This window comes from Zonotrichia albicollis, chromosome 10 (genome assembly GCF_047830755.1).
Source record: "Zonotrichia albicollis isolate bZonAlb1 chromosome 10, bZonAlb1.hap1, whole genome shotgun sequence".
Classification (NCBI taxonomy): Eukaryota; Metazoa; Chordata; class Aves; order Passeriformes; family Passerellidae; genus Zonotrichia; species Zonotrichia albicollis.
In genome coordinates, this window is record NC_133828.1 from 24,422,095 (window position 1) to 24,447,510 (window position 25,416).

The following is a 25,416-nucleotide window of genomic DNA, read 5'->3' on the forward strand; positions in this document are numbered from 1 at the left end:
AAATGGGAAAGTTGAAAATCCTTATCTATTCTATAAAATGAATGACCATCAGCAGCAAGCAATGCTGTAGGGGGCAGAGGCTGCAGTGAACCCTGCCTCTTACCCAAGGCCCAAGACTGCAAAATTATCTGCCCAATCTGGGCCATATTCTAAGGAAATAATTTTGAAGTCGATTTGATTCAAGTTCCAGCTTCTTCCTCATGATGTGATTTTTCATAAGTGCTGAGCATTCATATTTCCTTCCGAAGTCAACTGAAATTGCAAGTTTTCAGCACGTCTTAAAATCAGGCCATTAACCCTTAATTATCATATAATAGCTCAATTAAAAATCTACCAAGACTTACTTCAAGCCAAGCTCCCATGGCTTGCAAGCCAGCTATAAAAAATTCCAGTTCTTTAGTGTTGTCTGGGCTCTGGGGACCATTTAAAGCAGCTCCTGTTAACCCTGCTATTTAAAGCAAAAACCAATCAACTGCAAAGGTACCTGCTCCCCCTTTCTTTTTATTTTCTTATATTTTTCTGCACTTCTAGAAGAGCAACTTTTTCTATCTTCTTTGTCCTTTTTGGTTTTTAATCTGGCATCAATCCTTTCTTTCCAATGACAAATACATAGTTTCCATGCTATAGGAGAAAGCATGCTGCCCAGCTGTCAGCAAAAGCCACTGCTTGCTAACCAGAAAAGCTCCAAAAGAACACTCTCTGTCCTGAGAGGACACATTACCTGACCACTTGGGAGGCAAGTGGTTAACCCATTCCTGACATCCAGTGCTGCTGTTAATTTCTGTCTCTCTTTAATATAGATACAAAACCAAGTGAAGTACTTGTGGTCTTCGCACATAAGCAGGTGATATTAAAGGGGAAGGTACAATAACCTGTAGCAAAAGTGTGCAGGAATTCCATAATTCAGGGACATATTCAAAGCCAGATGAAACCAGATTAAAGATTCTTACTAGCCTCTGTGACTTTTGGACTGGATATGTAGAGAAGACGTGATTTCAGTGTAACCTCAAAGAAAACTCATTTATATTTCTTTAATTTGAGCACACAGTAATTGTTTTCTCTGCCAGCTTGGGAAAGCACAGTACTGTTGTGGTTTAGTCATCTATAGGAAAAAAGAATCGAGCACTAGGGAGATAATTTCAGCTTTGTCCAGCTTGTCATCCAGCCAGTGGACCTTCCTGCTCATAGATGCCACAGCTGGCAGCCTCAGGCACTTGGGGATCCCTCAAAAGGACTATCTTTAAGGATTGCAAGAAAGCTAAAGTAGTTGAGCAGCATCTCTGCCATCTTTTTTGCCTTTTTCTACACTTTTGTGGCTTAAAGACTTATGTAAAACAAGTCAGATAGTTAAAGAGAACTAAATGAGGACAATAAATTCACCTCCACAGGTATTTACAGATGGGAGTGAGGAGAACAGGGGCGTAGTGCAGATTAAACTCTTTTTTCCCCCTGCTATGCCATGGATTGTCCTTAAAAGGAGTGGATATACTGTATTTTTTCTCTCATCCTCTTTTTAATCTTCTTCCAGTGTCTAGTGAAGCTGAATGTGAAACTGAAGCCTATGCTGGACTCCGTGGCAGTAAATAGAGGTAAATGGGAGGAGCTGCACCAGAAAAGACTTCCTTCTCAGGCAGCATCCTTGTCCTCCTTTTCCTCTAGCTTCACCACGTCTCTCAAAGACATAAACTAAGCCTGCAAATATCAGTGTCACTTTACAACAAGAGCTGTCTGAAAGGTTTTCATACGCTTAGACCCACCATTTTTAAGAAATGCATTCCCAGACATGCCTAATTGATGGGATATGATCTTGATGGCAGCACAGTTTGCTTTTCCTGGAAGGCTTAGTGGGACTGAACGGAAGGCTGCAGTGGGATTGCCGGGTGTCTGGAGCGACACGCAACACCGAACAGAAGAAGCGTTCATTCAGCTCCGCTACATTTCAACTGCTGCTGTAAAAATCTGTAAAGCTGACAACAGACTGAAATATAAGAACTCACAGCTTAATAAAATTAATAATACAGAGCCAGGACTGGGATGCAAGCTGGCCAATTCATATGCAAGGAGCTGCAGAAAACAGAATAGTGTGTAATTACATTGTTGTTTTGCATCTCTTCAGTACATGTTATGAATCAATTATGCCTGCTTTTGTGATGCTCCTCTCTTACTCTCCCTCCTCTTTTATGCCTGAATGTTCTGAAAAGCCTGCTTTGTATTCTGAAGAAGTATTTTTTTACAACAAAGCTTCTTAGTGATTGATCAGGGCCTTTAGAATTGCCTACCTTTGCTACATTTAAAAACAAACTTTATTATCTTTAAAAACACCAAGCTGTCCTTTCTTCCCTGAGAAATTCATATTAACACTGCAGCAAATTTTTCAGCAAGAGGAAGTTTGCATAAAGGCAAAATATTGCATGGTAATTTTAGAGTGGGTTGTTTTTTTTTCTTTTCAAAAATGCTCTTATAACACATTCTTTTTTTTTAATTATAGTGTTGCCTAAGGAAAAGATTAATGGGGTTTTTTTTTGAAAATAGAATTAAAATAAAAAAGGAAATCTGTTGCTTTGTGCTTCAGGTTTATATTACATTGAAAAGCAGAACATGGAAAAGCCTTTCTAGTATAATTTCCAGTAGAAATTAGTATTTTGAAATGGTGGAGATGTAGAATATCATCACACTGGACCACCCCTCTCTTGCAGTTCTTTCAGTACAATTTCAAATGCTATTACTACAGCTAGCACAGCACTAGTCAAGGCTCACATGCTGACACCCGTGGTAAAGGTGTCCCTAAAAATCTAATCAAATATGATAGGTCACAAAGCCAAATGTCTCTCTGTGATGACTCTAGTATTACCTGAAAGTTGGTCTCCTTCCATTAGTGCCAAGATCACTAATTCAGCAAACCTGTGATCTGTAATTTGAGGGTGTTTTTTCTGCTGCATGACCAGGCACAAGAGGAGTCATGTTGCAGTGCTTATGAGTGCCCATTCATAGTGCAAAAAAAAAAGCCTTTGTACTTCATGAAAAATGGGATTCTAAATATAGGGTTGTCTGGCAGCAGAAATTAAAGCTGAATTCAGCTTAGTTTTACACCTGTGCCAAACTCCATTTACTTAAGTGGAATTATCTTGAACTGGCAGCAGCTTAATGGAAATCAGAACCTGGCCCAGCTGACCAGATGCTAAAAGAGCTTTTCTCATTTCTAAGGAAACTGAGTTGTTAGAGCCTTAGAAAAGCTGACTACATCAAACAGAAACAACAAATCTGCTGATCCCTTCTTTAAAAGGAACACAACGAACTAAAAATGCTCTGTGCTTTTAATGGTGTGTAGGACAATAGCTGGAAATTCAGTAGCATTGTGAACCAATCTGTTAGGGCACAACTGAACCACATCACTGTCTAGCAGAAGGAAGCAGGGAAAGAGCAGAAATTCAAACTGCACAGCAGTGAGTACACACACCAAATGGAACTGTTTCTGTGTTCTTTTACCACTTCTTTCTTCTCTGAATAAAGCCAGAGCAGTTTAGTAAGCAGCAAGCCATACAAACCTGCAACACGTACTTTATGGGAAAAACATCTACTAGGAACCGACAGTCCTGCTGGCAGGTACACACAGCTTTCCAACTTTGATACTGCATACTGCTAAGTGTAACTTAATTTATAATGCATACCCTACGGCCTCCCCGAAGGCTGAGTCTCCCCTCATTTCCTCTCCTTTTATTGGCTTCAGTGCACTGTTGCCCATGGCAACACCCACTGCCAGGGATGGGGACTCGCAGCACCGCAGCCTGACACACAGCTGAAGCCCTAACAATGTCAACCATCAATCAAGTGACTGTTTGTAATTGCCTCCATCTATTTCTCCTGTCTTTTGGTATCTTTGCCATTGTGGGTCAAAATTCAGAAACTGCTGACTAATGTTATGGTTCTGTTCCTCCATCACAAGGAAGAAAATGAGAGCACAGGGCTTGATCTTATCAGATTGTTCTCAGGAAAAATGAAGCAACCCTACTGAAACTGGGGGGCCCAGCAGTGCATCTCAGAACAGCATTCAGTCTCTGAAAGTCATTTAGCTCAATCTTAAAAAAACAACCAACTAAACAAACAAAAACTTGATCTCCTTTTTTTAAGACTTAGCTTAGGAAACAGCAAAACAAAAAAGTGAGAAAAAGATTATTCTTTGTTGAAGCATGTAGTACATTAAAGAAACGTATTTCAAGTCTATTATATTTTAAGATTGTTGGAAACATTTTTTAGCTACTGCTTATAAACTTGATGATCAGAAATTGTATCTGCTTTTTATTATTTCTGATAGGGAAACACTTTCCCAGTATTTCAGTCAGTTCTGCCAAATTCTCTGAGATATGCACAAGAGACATGATTGTGTAGGTTATTTAATCTCATTCTCTGTCTTTTACTTGCTTCCCTGCCTGCTGAACAAGGAGAGATTAAAAAAAAAAAAAAAAAACCAAAAAAACACTAAAACATTGAAATCAGCCTAATTCTGTGAATGCACATAAAACACAGGTCCACAAGAGGCAAGGACAAACCAAGAGAGCTTGTGGAGAACACAGCTGTTAGCCAGGACAGGGCTGCTTGGCCTTTCCCTTGAGATGCCCAGCACATCAGCAAATGAAAAATCACCATTTCTTTGTCCCAGCTGTAAGTGGAAATCCAGCCATGAATGAGGCCTCTAGCATTTACAATTTCAGTGCTGAAATGTGATGGGCACATGGATTGTCCAGAGAACCACCAAGAGGTGCTTCAGGTTGGTTGTGGCAATGCCTTTTTTTCTAGGTGTCCCACTGACTCCTCCCAACTGCTGTCTGAATTCAGTCAGGTTTCTAGGCCCATGAACTACAGGCCTTAAAGTCTCACAAGAGCCAGGCAGCAGCCTTGGTTTTGTCACCAGAAAATGCTCAGGTCTTCATCCCCATACTCAAAGGTAGTTCAGACCAAATGGTAATTTCACTTAGGATTCCCACCTGTGAAACTACTTACCAAAATCACCCTTTCCTCACAAAAAATGAAACCCAAAAGAAAATGTTTAAAAAACCCACCATAAATGTTCTACCATTGCAAAGGCTAATCAGGAATGAACTGGACAATCAAATCCTGCTTGATTTTGAGCAGGCTTCTGAACTGCAGGTGCATCTGCCCCACCAGCTGGTGGTGAGTAATAAGGGTGGGCTTGTCTCCTGCCCTTCTGCCAAAGCCTTTCATGTGCTCAGCAAGGAGACAAGGATGCCCACTGGGCACAGCCCCAATTTTGGCTTCACTCCTGAGGGGGGCATGGGGCAGACAGGCTTTGGTGGAAGAGCTCAGGTCTTGTATGTGCACTCCCTTGGACTAAAGTGCTCCCCTGTAACACGATAATGTGACCCCACCAGAAAACTGAACACTCTTTGAGGCAAGGAGCACCTGGGGTAGAGGCTCCCCAGTGGTTCACACAGAACCACCGCCCAAGAACAAGATGTCCAAAAGGTGTCTTTAGCCGTAAGTCAAGTAGTGCAACCAGCCAATTCCTTCCTAGCCTGGACCTACAGACAAATCAGAACAGCTTCACAATGTGATGGAGATGCAGACTCTGTTTGTCAGGACGTGGTTTTGCTCCTGCTCCGAAGCAGAGCTGCACAAGGTCAGCAGCAGTCGCTCGCTGGGGTTCAAAGTGGCTGCCTCATGTGGCAGGCAGGCACAGAACTCCCCACACAGCTCTGTCTCAGCCAGCCCCTAGGATTTGCAGGGCCAGGGGTCCTGCCAAGAAGGTCATTGTGTGTTTTGTAACCCCAGCATACACAAGTATGTTTCTAGCTCAGGTATTTCTTCAGATGGTGTCCTTAGTACAGCAGCTGCATTTTTCTGGTCTGATGACTTTGCTAATTGCACCTCCCTAGAGAGCACTGCAATCTCATAATGTGCCTGTAGTTACCAGCAAAGCCAATACTAGTACTCACAAATTGTTTTTGAAAACTGCAACCAGCAGTGCCTAATGTAATTTGTAATGTTGAGATTAATTCGTTCTCGTGGAAAAACAGGAGTGTTTCAGTACACAGGCCAAATACTTATTTTCCCTTTATAAAATCAAACCAGTTTTAGTTCCTGATAAGTCATTTGTGCATTGTGTGAAAGTTTAAAACAGGTTTATTTCAAAGATACATAAAACAAACTAACAGGCGCTTCAATGCCTAGAGTGTTATGGGCAAGAAATAGAGAACAAGAAGGTTTTTTTAATGGCTGTTTCAAAGGAAGAGTTTTCAAAGAGTAAAGTCATGGGAATGGTTTCTAACATAGCAATGAAGTGGGATGTATGAGACGCCTCAGAGATTCCCGTGACTGGAATGTACCACTGTTGGAATACATCCTGTATATTGCTTGTTACCTTTTCTTTCTTGGATTACTTTGTATTTAATTATGAATTCTTAAGCATGTAGGCCATTAGATCCTACAATTTTCTGGGGAATATGCGTGTGGGAAACAGCTGACAAATGCACAGAAATACCATGTGTCTGTTCTAAGGCAAGTGAATCCCAGATACTTGCAAAATGTGTAACTTAAGAGACTTCCGCATTCATTTACTTTTTTTTTTTTCATCTTAAAACTGTTACTGTTTTGCTAAGTAGATCAAACTATGCTGGTTCAGCTTTCAAAGCATGCTTTTGAAATTAGCAGCTTGGGTTTACTTAGGCTTAAAGAAGATAAATAATTTTAACAGCTTACTATGATTTTCTTTTATTATTATTACTTTTCTTTGAAACTTGTTGGTATCAACCAGAGCTGTATCTATTGATTACTGAATCACATAAATAGAAGATCCTGAGGAGATGCGAGACTCAGTGGCCCAGATGTGATTTTTGACGCACAGCCTTGCAGCACGCATTCCTGGGGGCAAACCAAACTCCTTCCCTGTATGTGCTTGGCATTAGTCTGGAATGACCACCAGATCTGCCTAGTGACCCTAAGGGAGCTATTCACATCTACAGAAACTACACAGATTATACAGTCTGTGCTCTAGAGTATCTCTACATACTCTACTAGTATGGTCAGTAAAAATAACATGGGGGGAAAGAAGTTCTGCCAAAGCACTGTTACATTGTTGAATAAAAGTTGGAAGTGATTTTCTCTGGTTTTGAAAGTTGCAGGAAAGGTGTCGGATTGTGCCAAGGTACAACATACTTGCTGCCACCTACCAGCCTGAACCAACTTTGGATCTTAAAGGGCTCTAAAGGGGATGTTTCATGTGGGCAAAGCCCAAGACAGAGGTTAAATGGCTCCTGCCCTGGGCTATGTGTTTAGCTTAGAGCCTGCTTTTACACCACTTACTATTCTAAACTATTACACAGCGTTTAGAAATACAGGAGCTTTTTACTCTTTATTCCTCCCGGCTGCACGAGATGCCGAAATGAGGAAAACATTCTGGCGCAGGCAGCGACTTCAGGAGGCCCCAGCTCTTTGCGGCAGTTCGGAATCGGCACTGAACACGCGGTGTCAGCGCTCGGGACAGGGGCGCAGGGAGGGGAGCAGAGGAGGGCGGGCGGCGGCAGAGGACGCGGCTCCGCTGCCGGCACCAGCTCCCAGTGGCGGCAGGGCGGCCGGTCAGGCCCGGGCAGGGCAATCGCCGCCACTCGGCACCGCCCGCGCCGCCGCTTCCGGGGCACCGCCTGCCTGCACGGGAGCGCTTCCGCCCCGCCGGCGCCGTTGCCATGGCAGCGATGGCGCCGCTTCCGCCGCCGCCGAGGCAGCGCTGGGGCCGGCCATGGAGGCCGCGCCGGTGCCCGAGGGGCAGCATACCGCCGTGGTGTACGGGCTCATCGCCAGCGGGCGCTTCGCGGAGGCGGTGTCGCTGCTGAACCGCGGGCTGCAGAAGAGCTGCCGCTCCCGGGGCTGCCTCTCGCTGCTGGGCTACTGCCACTACCAGCTGCAGGAGTTCGCGGCGGCGGCCGAGTGCTACGAGCAGCTGGTGGCGCTGCACCCGCAGCTGCTCCCGTACCGCCTGTGCCACGCGCAGGCCCTCTACAAGGCCGGGCTGTTCGCCGAGGCCCTGCGCGTCGCCAGCCCGCTGCTGGACGTGCCCGCCTTCCACCGCCGGGCCCTGCGCCTGCAGGCCGCCGTCCACTACGCCCAGGGCGACCTCCCGGCGGCACAGAGCCTGGTGGAGGAGGAGCTCGCCGCCGCTGCTGATGGCGGCTCCGAAGCGGCCGAGGACCCGTCGGAGCGGGCCGATGCCGAGGTCAACCTGGGCTGCCTGCTGTACCGGCAGGGCCGGCACGAAGAGGCCAGCGGCAAGTTTGCCAGCGCCATGCAAGTGCTGGGCTACTGCCCGGAGCTGTCCTACAACATGGCGCTGTGCTCCTACGCGGCCAAGCAGTACCACGCTGCCCTCAAGTACATATCCGACATCATCAAGCGCGGCATCCACCAGCACCCGGAGCTCAACGTGGGCATGACCACCGAGGGCATCGACGTGCGCAGCGTGGGCAACACGCTGCTCCTGCACCGCACGGCCCTGGTGGAGGCCTTCAACCTCAAGGCGGCCATCGAGTACCAGCTGCGCAACGTGCGGGCGGCGCAGGAGGCGCTCACGGATATGCCACCGAGGGCCGAGGAGGAGCTGGATCCCGTCACGCTGCACAACCAGGCACTCATGAACATGGACAGCCAGCCCACTGATGGGTTTGGGAAGCTGCAGTTTCTTCTCCTGCAGAACCCATGTCCGCCAGAAACTTTTGGTAACTTGCTGCTTCTCTATTGCAAGCATCAATACTATGACCTGGCAGCTGATGTGCTGGCAGAGAATGCCCATCTGACGTACAAACTGCTCACACCTTATCTGTACAACTTCTTGGATGCCATTATTACTTGTCAAACTGCCCCTGAGGAGGCTTTCCACAAGCTAGATGACTCAGCAGGAACAATGACTGAACAGCTGAGAAAACTCACAAAACAGGTACAAGAAGCTAGGCAAAATTGGGATGATGAAGCTATAAAAAAGGCAATTAATGAATATGATGAGATTCTGGATAAATATATACCTGTCTTGATGGCCCAGGCAAAGATTTACTGGGACATGAAGAACTACACAATGGTAGAAAAGATCTTCCACAAATCAGTGGAGTTCTGCAAGGAACACGAGGTGTGGAAGCTCAATGTGGCTCACGTGCTCTTCATGCAGGAGAACAAGTATAAAGAGGCTATTAGCTTCTATGAGCCAATAGTTAAAAAGCACTACGACAACATTCTCGATGTCAGTGCCATTGTGTTAGCAAACCTCTGTGTTTCTTACATCCTGACAAGCCAGAATGAGGATGCAGAGGAACTAATGAGGAAGATTGAGAAGGCAGAAGAGCAGCTGTCTTATGAATACCCTGATAAAAACACCTACCATCTTTGCATTGTCAATCTAGTCATTGGTACCCTGTACTGTGTGAAGGGAAACTACGACTTTGGTATTTCAAGGATCATTAAAAGCCTGGAGCCCTATAACAAAAAGCTGAGCACAGACACGTGGTACTACGCTAAGCGGTGTTTCCTGTCCTTGCTGGAGAACATGTCCAAGCACATGATCATGCTGCGGGACAGCGCCATCCAGGAGTGCCTGCAGTTTCTGAAGCAGTGTGAACAGTATGGAAGAAACATCCCAGCTGTCATTGAGCAACCTCTGGAAGACAGTGGGATGCACAATGGGAAAAACACAGTCACCTATGAAGCCAGGCTTTTGAGGGCACTGATGTATAAGATCACTGGGTGGGCTGAGTAAATGTTGTTATCATACAGCAGAAATGAGAACTTTGTTCTTTTCTTGTGCTTGTGAGGTAATGCTAACCCTCACAAAAATCTCTAAGGATTTTTTGCTGTATTTTAACAATGTTCAGTAGAAAATAGAATATTTTCATGAAATTAAGCTGTACCAGATAATTAGGAGCATTCTCAGTAACCAGTCACATTAAATACAACTTAAGATGTGTTGACCAAGAATGTCATTATGGAAATACCATAGAGTTTTCACCCATAAGATACTCTATCCTTCTTAATACTTTATCCTTCTTAAAATTAGAGCAAGTTTCTTTTCAATGGTTGACATTTGAAAAAACTTGTTATCTGTCTCTTCTAGGACAGAATTTGAAGAAGCTGTTGTTTTAATTCTCTAATTTGTGTCTATGTGTGAAACATTTCTTCTGCTTTTTGTAAGGTATTTTTAATGTTGCAGATCACGTCAGTAGTCTATTTAAACACAAGAAATGGCTTTATATTAAAAAATCAGTTCTACAAACACAAACATTTCCTTTTGCTGACTCATTAATAATGCATGAGTGTTCTAGCAAATTCTATAACTAATACAGGGACCAGGAATGAAGCCTTCCAAGAAGGCTCTATTAGGATGATACCTCAGTGTAGATCTACCTTTGAAATAAAATTTGTTATGACAACTGGCTTGAGAGATACTGCTCAGTGCTGCCCTCAGAGTCCCAGTGCCCACACCATCTGGGTGGCAGCTGTTGCCCTGAAAACCTGTTCAGTAACAAGGGCTTAGTAATTCAGTCCTCTGTGTGCAGCCCCTCCAATCCAAATACTATTCTTAAAACAGTCTCTGGTAAGAGACCTGTGAATGTGAAATTATATTCTTCAAGAAAAACCCATTGTAACTTCCATTTCATGCAAGGCTTACAGCGTGTACCCTTGGGTGGAAGAAATCTGCTTCTCTTTCCTTCTTGTGTTACACTCTTCCTGCACCTCTCAACACTTCTCCAAAACCCTGTTTATTTGCTTAATTTCTTTACTTGGCATTTCCTTCACCCTGGCATCAGTGAGTGTATTTTCTCAACAGTCTTCCCATCCCTTTTCAAACATATGTGTTCAACAGTGAAGTGTGACCAAAATGCTTTCCAGTGCTTTTATGCAGTCTGCTTCTCTGCTCCATGGCTCCTCTCCTTTTTGTGTATTCTGCCCTTTGAAGCAATGTGTGAGTTGAAGTTTTTAAAATAAGGATCAAAAATCTTTGGCTTTAACTCACTTGCTTACCTTTGATACTGGCTCCCTGAAGAGCTGTCCTGAGGGGATATTTGAATCAGTCTGCATGTCCCTCAGAATCCAGTTTCTGTGTCCCAGTTTACCTGAGAAGAAAGAGAACAGCATTTTTGAAGTTTTGAAGCTATTATAAAGGAATACAATAATTAATCCTTCCAGAGAGTTAATGTATGTAGGAACTGCACAGTCCTACAGCCATTTCAACACAGAGAAAGTCAACTCTTGTCTGCTGGGGGAGAAACCTGTCAGGGCTGAGCAGTAAATTAAAATAAAATTTAACAGTGTTAAGAATGGAAAAATGTTCTAGAGAGACTAGAGAGCAGGCAGGAGATGCAGCAAGGTGTCCTAGAGAGGCCTCCATAGCTCATCACTAGGCCATTAAGCCCTGATTACTGTGATATTAAATATTTCCCACAACTGTTTCCCCATGGGGAGGAGACCTGTGATTTCAAATTTTGTTCACCTCCATGAAGCACAGCAGCAGGCTGTAAAGCATGTCTCTAATTTACAGTGCAATTGTATTATAGATTATGCAGCATAAACAGCATGACCTTTAAAAAAAAGTTTTTAAAAAGTCACACCACATAATAGTGTCTGAAGTGCACTAATAGGCAATGCCCTTTATTTAATATTCATTGTATGTTTTCTGTAAAAGTCACTGGACATTAAAAAAAATTCACTTTGCAGATTCGTGCCCCTGCAAATGCTGAATGCCCTCTAATGGAGGATATGCTCTTGGTTTCCCATCCAGCCAGAGTGTGGCTTTCATGAGGGCGCTGGTGCCAGGCTTTGCAGCCTCAGGTGCCTCATCGCTTGCTTGCCTCCCGTGCCCACAGGCTGCACTGCGAGTGGGCAGCGCAGCTGTGGCACCGGCTCTGGCACACGCTGCCTGCTGCAGCCAAGGCACCGCCCCACAGGCTGGCCAGGGACATGAGCCACGCTCCCAAAAAAGTCCCACAGTCCCCAAAAAAGGCTGTGGAGTTCTGCAAGCTGTGGCTGTTTTAGAAGATACGGCTAGAGGGCAGTCGGCATGCCTGGAATTTGCTTCATCCTGTTACATCACAACAGTGCCAAGAGCAGCATTTTTCCTGTTCTTCCCTTTTCCTGCTGTTTTTATGTGCTTTTCTTCAGGGAGTATGCTGTGCCCACAGACAACCCAGCGCTTCTGAGCAGGTTGGGTGATGCTGAACACAAGGACCTCAAAGTGGAGAGGCCTCTGCGGCAGAAAAAAGAGGGAGAAGTGACAGAGCTGAGGTACAACAGGAGGAGGAGGCCTGGGACAGGCACTTCCTCCTCTGCTGCATCGAGAGATGCTCTGCATGGAGTCTCCTCTGCATTCCAGCAGTATTTGCCACCCTGTCCACCACGGCCTCTTCCTCAGCAGCGGCACCCAACCTTTCCATGGCAGTGACAGGCTGGGGCAGACGCCTCACCCTCGTTTTGTCCTGGAGAGCTGCCTGCCCACACGATCTGTGCCCAGAACTGGGGCCTGTGCTCATGTGGATGACATCTTTGCAGTGCAGGACTGTTGCTTCCTCCAGTGGCAAGCACATGTTTATTGCATCTCCCACTGCAGAGCACTTTGGTCATGAAAAATATATAAATGTTACAACCACTTTTATTACCATCTTTATACCACATTTAATGTTATCACTATGTGACTTACACACAAAATACATTTTTAAAGGAAAGCATATACATTTTTATTTACAGAGGAAGGAATACAGCAAGTAACTGTTTATGCTCCCTATACATATAGTAAAATCTGCCTAAATTAATGCCTTAAAGCCAGCAGAGTCCTTTTGTTCCAAAAAACTATCAAAAACACTACCCAGAAACATCTGACCATATTTACAGGGCCTGCAATGGGCAAACAGCTGCAGATAAGCTCAGATTCCTAAGTATGAGCCTCTGTTGGTTTGGGGTTTTTTTTAATTACTATTGGGAGCAAGGGGAAAGAAGCCCTCTGTTGCAGCATCAGTGTTTGAAAGGTGAGCAGCACAAGATGCTTTCCACGTACATCACCACCATACCAGAACTTTATTTTCACTAATAGCCTCTTTTGCACCTTGTCCTTACAGGTCATCTTGTGAAATGTCCTTGTCCTCAAGACTTGCCAGGGCTTGACACCCATGTTGCAGGTGACAAACTGTGCTGTACTGCAGTGGACACATCTTTTTGTACAATTACCTCTGCAGTAATCACAGCACACAGCGTACAAGCAGAGGCCTCAGACCAACGTTCTGACAGCAGCCCATGTGCACTGGCAGGAGCAGGAGAGGCACAGAGGGCCTGAGATACAGGTTACTTCATGACCCTTGGTGCTCAAATCTCCATCAAATGTCTGCTGACACCATCAGCACAACACAGGTAGTGAATGCCAGGGACCTTGTGATGAGCTCCACAGTCAGAGCTGATCCAAAATTTCTGTAATCCAAAATTTCTGTAATCAAGGGGTGAGTGACTTTATGGTAAGACAGATAAAAGGTAAGACAGCAGAGTCTTCCTATGCAGTGCTGGGAGGAACATGATGACCTTGGGAAAGTTGTGCATACTTCTACTGGGTAAGCAAACTCCTTTTAGCAGAACAAGGAATGTTATTTCTCTAAAAATGGTGAAGTTACATACAAGAATAAAAGCTGGTTTTGACAGCCCATTCCACAATATATTACTGACAACATCCTATTTTAGAAACCTGAGTTCAAAATTTCTACAAATCCATATTGGCTTTAGATTCCAGCAAAGGCAGAAGAGTGTAACCCTGAAAAATTCAGATTTGGAACACTGATGTGATAATGTGGCTGTGTGGACTGAAAGATCCATCCCTTCCTCTCCCTCAGGCTTCTCTTCCTTTATTTCTCTTTAACCATTCAGTAAATTAAGAACCTCTATATTTTGGGACTCTGCTAAACCCTGCTGTCTTCTTAAGGAGTAGGCATGGCCAGGACAATGTGCATCTTCTTTATGTTTTTGAAGGAAGTGTTTTTGCACCTCATTTGGAAGACCTATTCTAAACAAAGAAACAGTTTCTAAATGAAGTAAAAGAGGCTTTAACTACTGACAAACTTTTCAGGCTCTATTTTCAGCAAAGCATTTCTTTTTTTGGCTGATGCTTTTCCATTAAGTAGAGAAATTGAGACATTTGGACTCATTTCCCTAAGAACCTTTGGATGAGCATAATTTTCCTAGATCTTGCCTGAATTTAAACTAATAAAGCCTTAGAGCAGGCCTTACCAAATCAAACCAAACAGTCTAGAATATTTCTATTTTTGAAGATCTTCAAAAATTCATTGTAGTTTATAGTCCGAACTGCAGGCCAGGAAAATCAATTAAAAGTTCAAATTTACTTCAATGAATCTTAAATTGGCACCTTAAAAATACTCATTTTCACATACTATTTCAAGCCATCCAAGCGCAGCTTCTGGAAAGTACTGGAATGCTGCAACCCCAGTCTTATTCAATGACAAAACCCCTTGTTTCTACCCACTTAAAATGCTGCTTAGAAATCAGCTAAGCCCATGTTTCCCGTGGCGCAGCTGCTGCACATTAAGCAAACATCACTGCTGCACAAGAGGAGCAGAAGCTGGCAGGGGATTGTGATCCTTCACCCGGAGCTGGCCAGGCACAGCCGCGGCTCTGAGCGCAGGGCTGAGCGCTGCAGGCGGCTCGCACAGCATCAGCCCCGCAGCGCAGCCCCAGCCCCGGGACACGCGTGTGCCCACGGCCACCCTGCCAGGAACGGAAATGGAAAACACAATTGCCACCTTTTCTCTGGAACATGGGAATCATCACTCAGCATCACAAACTTTTAAACTTCCTGATGAATGTATGCACTGGCTCTGAACGGGCTGAGCCTCTCACGGCTTTTTTGTCCTCTGCTGTGCAGTCATCTGCTTCCCTGAATTTCAACCTTTCTTACTGCTTACCTTCTCCTCTCCCCCAGCTCTGCCCCTAGGACCCTTTCCAGCCTGTGTCACGAGCAGGGAACAGGTTGACGAACAGCTTTTTATGAGTCGGTTTTATTTTATAGCCCTCTTTCCCGTGGGAGAGGGCAGAGGGAGTTGGCTAACACTCAGATCCTGTTGGGTTGAACTGTTTACTAACAGCCGTTTTCCAAATTAAAATTAGCACAGCTGGGATTTTTCTGAGCTGCACGTCTCTGGTGCCTCCCAGAGCTCTTTGTGTGCCCCTCGCTGATTCACGGCCGCTCACAGGGCCGGCAAACGGGAACGCGAAAGCTCGACACGGCGTGTCGGATTTTCTCGCTCTGTCAGTAGTATTTATCACCGCGGCTCCCACGCGGAGCAGGAGGAGATGGAGAAGCACCATCAGCGCTGAGGGACGGGGCATTCAGGGCGCACATAAATCCTTTGCTCTTCCCCTGCTGAGCAGCTCAAGGCACATGGCGTTTTTACAGCGTCGAGCGCCACACTCTGATGGCCAGCCCGGCAGCAAAGGCGCAGCCAGCACCGACAGCCCCGCGCCGCTGCCGCAGGTGCGGAGACACAGCATTCCCCCGGGAAGCACCAGGAACCGGGTCCCGGTCCCGCGGGCCCGAGGGACCCTTGCGGCGGGGCTGCGCCGTGCTGCAGAGGGCGCTGCTGCGCCGGGCTGGGCCGGGACCTGCGGACCGGCAGCGGGAGTGGGAACGGGAATGGCCGGGAACGGGAACAGGAATGGGAACGGGAATGAGCTGGGAGCGGGAACGTGCCGGCGGCGCAGGGCCGCTCCCGACACAAAGGGGAGTGGAACGCCGTTCTTCCCAGCCCACGGTTGAGCTCCCTGCGTCGCACGGCCGGAGAGAAGCTATGTCCCAACCGAGAACATCCCTGCTCCCTCGGGCCCGGCCCTGGCCTGCCCTCGGCTCTCCAGGAAATTCCTACTGCCCTTTCCCCGCTGTAGGAGGAGCAACGGCATGCACGGCCCAGCAGAGAGGCGCTTGTGTCGCCTCTCAGCATCAGCAGGAGGACAGCAATTTTAGCTGTGCAGTAGCAGTGCATTCAGCCCAGGTATGCAGGCAATGCCGTGCACCACCGCAGCCTCCTGCTCCCTCCAGCACCTTACAGGGACCGCACCCTGCAGAGGAACCTGCCCCCAAGCAGCGCAGTGACCTCCAGGCAGGTTTTTGTTCAGTCCGGCGCAGAGCTGCCCTCAGGGAGCGGCCCGGGCTGTGCCGGTGGCACCGCGGGGAGCGCTCGCTCACCCGCGGCAGCACCGCCCCGCCCGCCTCCGCGGAGCGCCCGCAATGTGTGCAAGGCAACCATCACCCTCCCTTCAGAGATGGGGAGCAGCCACAGCTCTGCCCGGCATAACCGGGGCCACCTCCTTTTCTGCCTCTCAGCCTGCGCAAGAGTGTATCAGGGCTTCGGAGGGCATGAAATGCTGGTAACAAGAGTCGGTAGCAGTGAAACAGTCAACAAAATAAAAAGGTCTTAGAGCGGGATGGCGTCTCTGGGAAGGGAGATGCGGGAGCCCTGCCCTCTGCCTTTGTGCTCAATCCAGGGCAGAACGCACAGAGACGCCTCCCTGATCTTGTGAAATGCCTGCCAGCGAGCATGTGTAATGTACTGTGAAATTTTTGTGACTTGCTAGGTTATAAAGCTGGTTATAGGAGAATTTAATAAAAAAAGGAAACCAGTTTATCTCTTTCTGATAATTTCTCTATGGCTTTAGGGTCTCATTCTAGCTTTCTCTCCATGCCTAGAGAGGTGATCCTAATATTCAGCATAAAATGTACAGATTCCCTGAAGGGAACTTGAAAGAAATTCTCTGCTTCAGATTCAAACCTGACAGTATATATCACATCAGGGGATCCCTTTTATCAGCAGGATATTCAGAAGGGATGAATGATTTACTCACATAATCTCTTAAACCTTTCACTTGCAGAGTCTGAGATAGAATTTATAGCGTTTTTATCATTTGTGGCCAAAAAAACCCCAGTAAAATTCCTCTATGAAATCTGAAACCCTACTCACTGATTTTCTAGCTGATGAAATTTCAAAGAAACATGTTTTTCTGTGATAGAGTAATAGCAGGCCTTTGCCTTGGCTTTGGTGTTTTCTCATGTTAGAGATCAGATAATTCCTCCCTAGGGAGACACATTAAATAGAAACCTCCCATCTTTTGCAATTGAAAACACTGAGGATGTGTATTAACCTCCTGTAATTTAAGACTGTACTGTGTTTTGCAGAATTATTTTCTCTGATTTCCATTTTTCAAGTAGATGTATATTTACACAAGAAACCTAAACAACCAATGCTTTCATTCTGAGTTTTAACCTAAGTAATTAGCCTTGCTTCTAGATGATGAGGAAAGCAACTTATGTGACAACACTTGCTTAATATTTCTGCCATAAAATTACTGCAGGAATGTAAACCAAAATTGGGCTGTGACATATTTCTCTTCCTAAAATATTTTTCCTGCCTGGTATATTCTCCATTTTCTGATGAAAATATAAGCTGGGTTGAGTCCAGGTTGTTTGTCCTGTTGTACCAATAGAGCACTATCACATTTTTTATTCTTCTAAAGTAATTATTGAATTAAACTGGTGGAAATGAGCCCAGAATGAGTATGCAAAACAGATCATCATCTCATTTGCTAACACTGTCATTTTGTTTGTTGTTTGAACCCAGAACATCGAGTCTTAATCTGGGCTGATACAAATAAATATGTAATAATGCCAATAACTGTTTCTTTATTTGAACTTAGAGGTTCCAGGGGCAGGAGCAAATGAGCGTGACTGGACTGGTAATCAACACATTAGAAACAACCAGAAGTACAAAGCAGAGCAACAAAAATTGAGATTTCATTTTAGCTGTTAGTGAATGTGTGCTCACCCCTTAGAGGGGGGTTGCTGGCTCTGAACTGATCTCCAGAAGGTTGTCTGCAAACAGGGATGCAGTTCTGGCAAGGACTTCCCACCTCAGAGCGCATTTCTGTCCAGCCCGCAGGGGGCCCCTCACCCCTGCTGTTCTGCCTTACAGAGCTCCTGCGTGAGCCGGGGGTTTGCTTTGCTCAGCCGGGACACCACTGATCTTCACAAGGCCGGGTCCTCACTGAGTGCTAAACTGTGCTCACACTCACCGAGGGCAAACCCCAGTAACTCCAGTTCAGCAAAACAGAGTCAAATTTACACCAGCAATAGTGACAGCAGGATTTGGCCCTGTGGAGCAGGGTCTTTAAGGCCAGATCCTCCATGGGTGTAAGTTAATTTGGCTCAGTTTGCATTTGCAGTGCCAAATTTACTTCTTTCCATTTAGTATGTGGCCAAAGGTCAAGTTAAGAAAATATTTCACTGTCATAATTATTCCCATGAAATCCAGAGCAGTTTGTATTTGGCAGCCAATGTCATTTCCCATGCTTTAAGAAGCTGGCATTAATTTCCTGACACTGAACAAAGACAGATTCATTTTCCTGACTGCCATTTTCTTCACCTGGCGTGTCTAAATCCCTGCAATCTGATGCAGTCCTGGAGAGGAGCCTTCCTGGGCTCTACTATAGCACTAACAATAAGCACATCTCCATTTAGCGAGGATTTGTGCTGGATTTCATTCAGGGGGAGTTTTACTTTAAACCTGGGGGGCAAGCCTGGCAGCTTTGCCTCTCAAGGGCTCTTTGCTGCTGCATTTTCTCCCCGAGAGCCTGCCCGCCGTCATTAGCGAGCAGAGGCGGGATGTCACAGGAGGGTGATTCCAAGGCCGCCGCTGTGTGTCAGCAGCCCTGCAGCTGGATAACGCCGTGAGGAGAGCAGCCCTTGGAGCAGCTCAGTGCTGCTGGCACGGACCCTCCCGCACCTTCCCTCTCCCAGCATCCTGGGCACGCAGCAAAGCTCTCAGGGAGAAGCACTCTGCCATTTTCCTATTGAAATGAGTCCCAGACTGGGAGCAGCCAAGCAGGAGCACTGACGGCAGCGAGGGCACTGGGTTGGAATAAAGTCTTTAAGGGCTGCAGGGGAGCCGGGGTGCTGAGTTTTGGCTCTGCCTACAAATGCAGTTGCAAACAGCCACCCCCTTTCTTTTTCACAGATATATTTCAGTCCATGACATGAAGCTAATATCCTCAGCTGATGCTGGCTTGCCTGGCTCCCCTGAAGCAATGAATATTTATACTAGCTAAGTACCAGCATACATTTCATATCCTTCTGATTATTGCTTACAGCTATTCCTGTTTGTTTTCCCATAGTACTCAGAAGGCTGAATACCTTTTTCATGCAGCATGTTTTCACCATCATTTTTTCCCCTGTAGGTTTCTGATTTACACATTTTGAGTTCCCATCACAACTTCACATTAATTTAAATTGGGCAGTGGCAAAATTACCTAAAGTGCATTTGTCCCACCCTGACACAGAAAAAACCACGTCACCCCTCTCTGCTCCCCACACAAAAAAAAAAAAAAGAAGAAAATTGAAGCCAAATAATTCTGCACATCCATGGCAACAACATAGGCATGGAAACAGCAGGGTGGACCCTCCCACACCCTGGCCAGTGCTGCAGGATTTCAGTAAATTTTCCCGTTTCTCAGGATATTAAGTTTGACTGCAAGGAAATCTAGACATCATGTAATCCCAGTGCAGCCTTGGAGCTAATAAACACACATAAAACATGCCACAGCCTGGAAGCTTGCTCAGAGGTGCATATGTGGGTTTTGAAATGAGGACAAGTACAGCAAGGGTGCAACAGGGCACAAAGAACAAAGGAGGAAGACTCAAATATAGATAACACAAGGAGGCACGGCCTGTTGGAAAAATACAAATTTTCATAAGCAAGGAAGTCCAGCTCAGGTTTGGATCTCACAGTTTTCACATTGTGGCAGCTCAGCCACTGACAGCTCCGCCACTTCCCTCCACTCCTTTGTCCCCCAGAAGGGATCATGCAGGGCAGGGACACACTCGGGGTGTCCTGAGTAGGAAAATGGCCCCAGTGCAGTGAGCAGCAGCTCTTCTTCCTGCCCCCAGGACAGGGAAGTGGGACCTGAACCATGCAGGCATCAAGACTGGGTTCTGACCACAGAAGTGGCTTTCAAGGATCATCACACCCCCTCTGCCATTTCGCTCACTAGCCCAAAGTCAGGGGTGAAGCAACTGTGTGGATGAAGCAACAGAGCCCTCAGGCTCAGATGCCTGCATGGCATTCAGGCACCTGAGCTTCACTGTTTCAGCAGGAGGTTCCCAAATCCCTGTGGGAATCTGTGCCTCAGGGCACAGCATGCTGAGACAGCACCTCAAAGCGCACACCTGCGCTGGGGCTGCATGTGCAAGGCTGCTCATCCCTGTGCAGAGCAAGGGCTGGCCAGGCCCTGGCTCCTGGGGCCAGGCAGCAGCATCCTGATGCCTGCAGAGCAGCCCCTCACCTCCTGCTTTGGGCCCTGCAGATGGAATGCTGAGCTCACTGGGCTGCTGACAGCAGATTTTAAATAGTTCACTTTATTACAATCTTAAACCCTCTCTTTTTCAACCCTTCAGCTGTAGGTTTAAAAACAGGTGCTGTCGTGAAACACAAATTGGAATTTGTTTATTCCCACACCTGATCTGGTGTTGTGTGCCACACTGAGCCAATCTCACCAAATCCACGACCACGACTTTATGGCAGCAAAGCATTGAGGCAAAATGAACAGGGATGAGGAGAAGTGTGGTTTCTGTCACACAAAAAAGCGCTCCCTTACGTGCTCAGGAAGCATAAGATGGTCTCCTCCCACAGCCTGGGTGGACATCTGAATCTGAGATGGAACTGTATGTGAGACACAACATTCCCGGAGCATGGGCTGGTGGAAAGACACAGGGGTGACAGGAGAACAAGCCTTGCAAGCCAGCAGGACAAAGTCCAGAGAAGGTACAGGCACTCTGGGTGGCTGAGATTTCCCTTGACTTTGCAATGCTTGTACAACTTGTCATGTCAGGACAGCCTCCCATACGTATCTGGTCTCAGCAACCTTTTATTTGCTTTTGTGGGGGCTTTTTTTGTGGTGTTTGTTTGTTTTGTTTTTGGGGTTTTTTTCTAACTAATAGCTTTCATCATGCAGCAATGCACACCCACCTCAGTTTTTATAGGGCCATTACAGCAGAAGCTGACAGAGGTGCTAAGAAACCTCATGATTTTAAAAGAGTTTTGTAAGTTTCATACCTCAAGGTAGATTTTACATTTTCTGCATTCATTTGCAGTAAATAAATTTGTTATGCCTTGCCTCACCCTGTACTTAGTCAATGATAGAAGCTTCTTGTGTCTCTTCTCTCCGGGAAGAAATTCCCAGCTGGACACAGGCAATGATATGCTGGTTTAGATAAGAAAAATGGGCGCAGAGTGTATAATTCAGCTCTGAATCATGATGTCTTAAGGGTTTAGTGAGGAAATCTAATTGACACATATGAGTGTTCAGGAGTTAAAACCATGTGGTGGGGGCTGTCTGGTGATTTTGCAGAGCTGCTGGCAGGAGCCGGGCTGAGGGAAATCCCCCTGGTGATTTGTAGTTTTGGAAAAGGAGGACCAGAGCTGCTGAACTGCCAGGAATTTGATTTCTGGCCACAGCTGTTTATTCCATCTAGTAGTGTTCCCTCTCACAAGGCAAACCCACACCTTCTGAAGAGGCTGTAACACGCACTGCTTATTTTTACCACATCACAGAAACATCTGACTTGGCTCTCCCCCTGTATTTTTAATGCTTGCCAGTTCTAACACTTCAGATATAAAACTTGCAGATCATCCTCTGCCTAGCTTTTGGGTTTCAGTGTGGTTTTTCCCTAGCAATGGGACATGCCCCAATGTATTTCCGAGGAGAGCGACTCTCATCTTAACAAACGAGAAGCCATTGGCTCTGTATGATATATGCCCTAGTTAAAGTAAACAATAACGTTCATATTTTCCTGTAGGCTGCATCAGAGCACTGGTCAACCATTCAGCAAGTAACCCATATTTCTTATTGCAATTTATGGCCTTGAGATGGACAGGAGCTAATGCAAATGTCCTGGGCTTTTGTGAGGGATGGTGCAGGGCACATAATGGCTTTGTAGTTACAAATGCTGAGCAGATACACAGTTCACTGATCTGTTAAGCACTTTTGAGATCATGCAGTGTGTAAAAGAAAATACTATGTACTTGTAAATGTCAAGAGGAGTTACTGATATTTATAGAAAAGAAACTGTTTTACTACTTCCAGTTCTGTGGAGCAAATATGCTGGATACTTTAGGGTTCAGCTCCATCAGGCCAGTAGTTTCCGTGTGGATCAGATTTTTAAGGTCATAAATTGATTGAGTGACCCCAGCAATGCAGCCCCATGCCTGAACCAACCCCCTGGTCATTTAAAGCCCAGGGAGAGGCAACTGACATTTAACGGTGGGAAAACAAGCAAAGCAAAGCAAAGCAAAGGGAATGTGGAGGTTTGTAATATGACAATAAAAACAAGGCATGTGCATTTCATCAGCTGGATTTCACAAAGAGCTTGATCTTGCAGGCTCTCTTTTGCAAAATATGCATGGGCGTAGGAATTTAGCATAGAACGCCAAAGAGCTCACTAACAGGACTTGCCAAACACAGAATCAAGGCAAGCAAGAAAAGAAGGGATCAAGTCTGACAATAAACACAACATTCTGGAAATTACAACTCTAATTTAATGCGCCACATGGATGGCTTTGCATTTTAATTTATCAGTTTCTTTTTAATTGACCAGATTAATTATTTCCACCTTGCCATTTGGCAGGTAGGTCACTGTTCTTTTCACAGCAGTAATGAACTAATTCCATTTTTCCCCCCTGTAATTAAAAGTGCTAGTTACAGAGACCACATTTATAAATTGGTTTGGTGCACAATAAAATTTACTCTTTATTAAAGAAAATATAACATCATTTCCTATGTCAAAAGGGATTTCTTTTCTTTGTGTTTCTCCACCAGCAAAACCATGACTAGAAGAAAATCCCCTCAACCCTGTACTTTTCAATCAGTAATAAAAATGGGTAAAAAAAGATTACCAATGAACTCCTAAACATGCACAATCTCCCTTGGGCACACCATGCTCAAGCAGAAAGGTGAAAACAACTGAAGGCTCACATTACCCATGTTTTGTGCTCTAATCAAGGGCTCCAGGGTCAGGTGAAAAAGCAGGACTCAGCAGGATCCTGCTGTGTCAGCCCAGTTGCTCTCTTTGAGAGGCTGGAGCTTCTCAAACGCTTGGTCATTGCAACCAGGACAAGTCACACTCCCGGGGGTGGGCTGATTTGGGGGCTGCCACACCTTGAAAAGCTCATCTTAATTATTAACTTACCCTCTCAAATGACTTTTTGTGCTTTTGCTGTCTTTAAATGTCGTAACCCAGTGAGCTCACCTAATGGAGTCCAGTTCAAGTAGAGGCTGGATCTCACTGGCTGTACTGGCTAAAAATACACAGGATAAGACAGGAAAACTGGAGGAAGAGGAAGAAGCAGAGAGCTTTGTATAGGAATGGGGCTGGACAGATACTACAAACAACTGCCTGAAAACATTATTTTGTATTTCTAATGAATTCACCAAAGTCTGGCTGAAGAGTTTCTGATTTAGCTGTCTAAAAGGCACCTAGAAATTGCATTTGAGAGCCAAGTCCAAAGGTAAACCTCACATCAACACCTTCTGCCACCATTTCCACATCTCATGTATGTGCTGGCACTGAAAATACCTGAATTTTTCCAGTCAGAGATTGGACAAAACCCTGTCTTTTTAAAAGATGTATATGATCTAGCTGCAAGGTAAGAAAAAAATAAATATATATGTAAATATGTTTCAGGAATGTGTCTACCTGTGAATTCTTGTGCATGTGAGAAAACATGAATGTTTCCTTATCTAATCCCTTGCTTTTCTCTAGAGTAGCTATCACAGGGCTTGAAGAGGGGGTGCAGAATGAAGAATTGTAATGGTGGGAGAGAAAAGAAAAGGGAAACCAAAGGAATAGGATAAAGTCAGGGGGTGCCAAAGAGAGTTAGAAAAGGTACTGGTGCTAGCCCAGGAAAATAAGTATTCCAGTCCCTAAAATTACAGCTGCCCAAGGCCAAATGTGGCTGACAGCCCTTGTCCCTTTCTGCTCTGGTGTGTGCATCTGAAGCCCAGCTGTTACAGAACATGGTTTTCTCTCTACAGATTGCATTTTTCCCCCCACAAAGAAATAGGCAAATATTTAAACCTGCAAAACAGCCTTAGGACTCGTTCTCTGTACATCTGGGAGAGTGAGATTAATTCAACAGGATTGTGAATAAAAATACAGCAACTGGTATTTCTAATTCCATTTCTCAGTGGAAAGCTTCTAGTAACAGCTAATAACTAAGTCATACTAATCAACTCAGTGACAAAACCTCTAAAGTATGTAATATAACATTGTTTCTGATTTTTTTTTTAATCGAACCTACATGTTGCAATCTACTCTGCAGTCATAAAACTTTATAGTCTTCTCTTTTGTCTACTGAGATTTCAGGTGTTTAACCACTAACTTCCACCCAAACAAAGTCTGTAGTAACAATAATGCTGTCCATGTGCTGCAGTAAATGAGCATTTCAGCTTGGCTGGCAGTGACAGCTTTTACATACAAAGGCAAGCAGAGTAGTCTGAATTCTGCGCTCTGCCTGTGTAACTTCACTGCAGTGTTCATGGCTGTCAGTGGAGTTACTTCTGATTTACTTCAGTGCAACTGAGGAAAGAGTTTGACCCACTTTGTCTATATTTATGGAGAGAAGCCTAGAGAACAGCATCTGTTCTTGTTTAAAGTGCAGGAGAAATTCCAGCGTTGCTGAAGGAAAGCATGCAAGCCAAGACTGCAGCCAGCAGCACCGTTGCTATGGCACATCATCCTCAGGATGTTCTTAAATGCCTGCAAGTTTGGTACCTTGCCCACTGTACCTGGGGGACCAAGGCATGCTAAAGCATTTATGTTAAATGACTTTTCAATTCAACTCCGACCCAGAGGCACCTCTGGAGAGACTGGGTGGAGGAGGAGGAACAGCGGATGGGAATACAAAACAATTAAAGCTGTTCCATGCTCCCCTCATCCATGAAGTGCCTCACATCATGTTGAAGCCAGGAAAGTTTGGTAATAAAAACACAGCAGTTCAATTAAATAAACTCTTAAGGCACAGGAATGTAACAAAACTAGGGAGTCATCTAAACTCATTACTAGTCCAGACTGGCCAGCTCTGCTGCAATGATAAACAGTCGTTACAAAAACCTGTAATTTATTTTCCATGACTTATCTTGCAAGAATGGTCAAGGGACCCTTCTAGCAAGCAGGATCCCATTCTCCATGGGGAAATTGTCACTTGCTAAGGTTCTACACTCTGGATTCCCTCTGGGTAGTAACAGACACCAGTCACAGCACTCAGTGCTATTACGCATCACTGCAACCCCTGCTAGCACAGAACCTGTCAAAGGCAGTTCTAGCACTACTTTCAA

General features: G+C 45.4%; 2 protein-coding genes and 1 long non-coding RNA gene across 4 annotated transcripts in view; 2 read left to right on the plus strand and 1 right to left on the minus strand.

Moving 5' to 3' along the window:
* Positions 1-4,482, plus strand: part of PDE11A (phosphodiesterase 11A) — a 105,852-nt gene extending 101,370 nt beyond the window's left edge. For both annotated transcript variants that reach the window (XM_074548435.1, XM_026791663.2), the window contains exon 20: positions 1,529-4,482. In XM_074548435.1, the coding sequence (XP_074404536.1) occupies positions 1,529-1,690 (162 nt within the window). In that variant the 3' untranslated portion in view covers positions 1,691-4,482. The remainder of the gene's footprint in view (positions 1-1,528) is intronic.
* The window catches only part of LOC141730455 (uncharacterized), a 123,882-nt gene extending 100,619 nt beyond the window's left edge, over positions 1-23,263 (minus strand). Inside the window, exons 1-2 of the long non-coding RNA XR_012581961.1 lie at positions 23,061-23,263; positions 11,014-11,105 (exon numbers count right to left, since the gene is read on the minus strand). This is a non-coding gene — a long non-coding RNA (uncharacterized LOC141730455). The remainder of the gene's footprint in view (positions 1-11,013; positions 11,106-23,060) is intronic.
* Positions 7,688-10,232, plus strand: IFT70B (intraflagellar transport 70B). The gene has a single exon (XM_014265122.2). It carries the CDS (start codon positions 7,751-7,753, stop codon positions 9,749-9,751), a length of 2,001 nt encoding a protein of 666 aa, XP_014120597.2. The 5' UTR covers positions 7,688-7,750; the 3' UTR covers positions 9,752-10,232.
* Positions 23,264-25,416: the final 2,153 nt, after the last annotated feature.

Bases quoted from the DNA above. Each gene is read 5' to 3' on its own strand.
- IFT70B (XM_014265122.2), top strand. From the start codon at position 7,751: ATGGAGGCCGCGCCGGTGCCCGAGGGGCAGCATACCGCCGTGGTGTAC.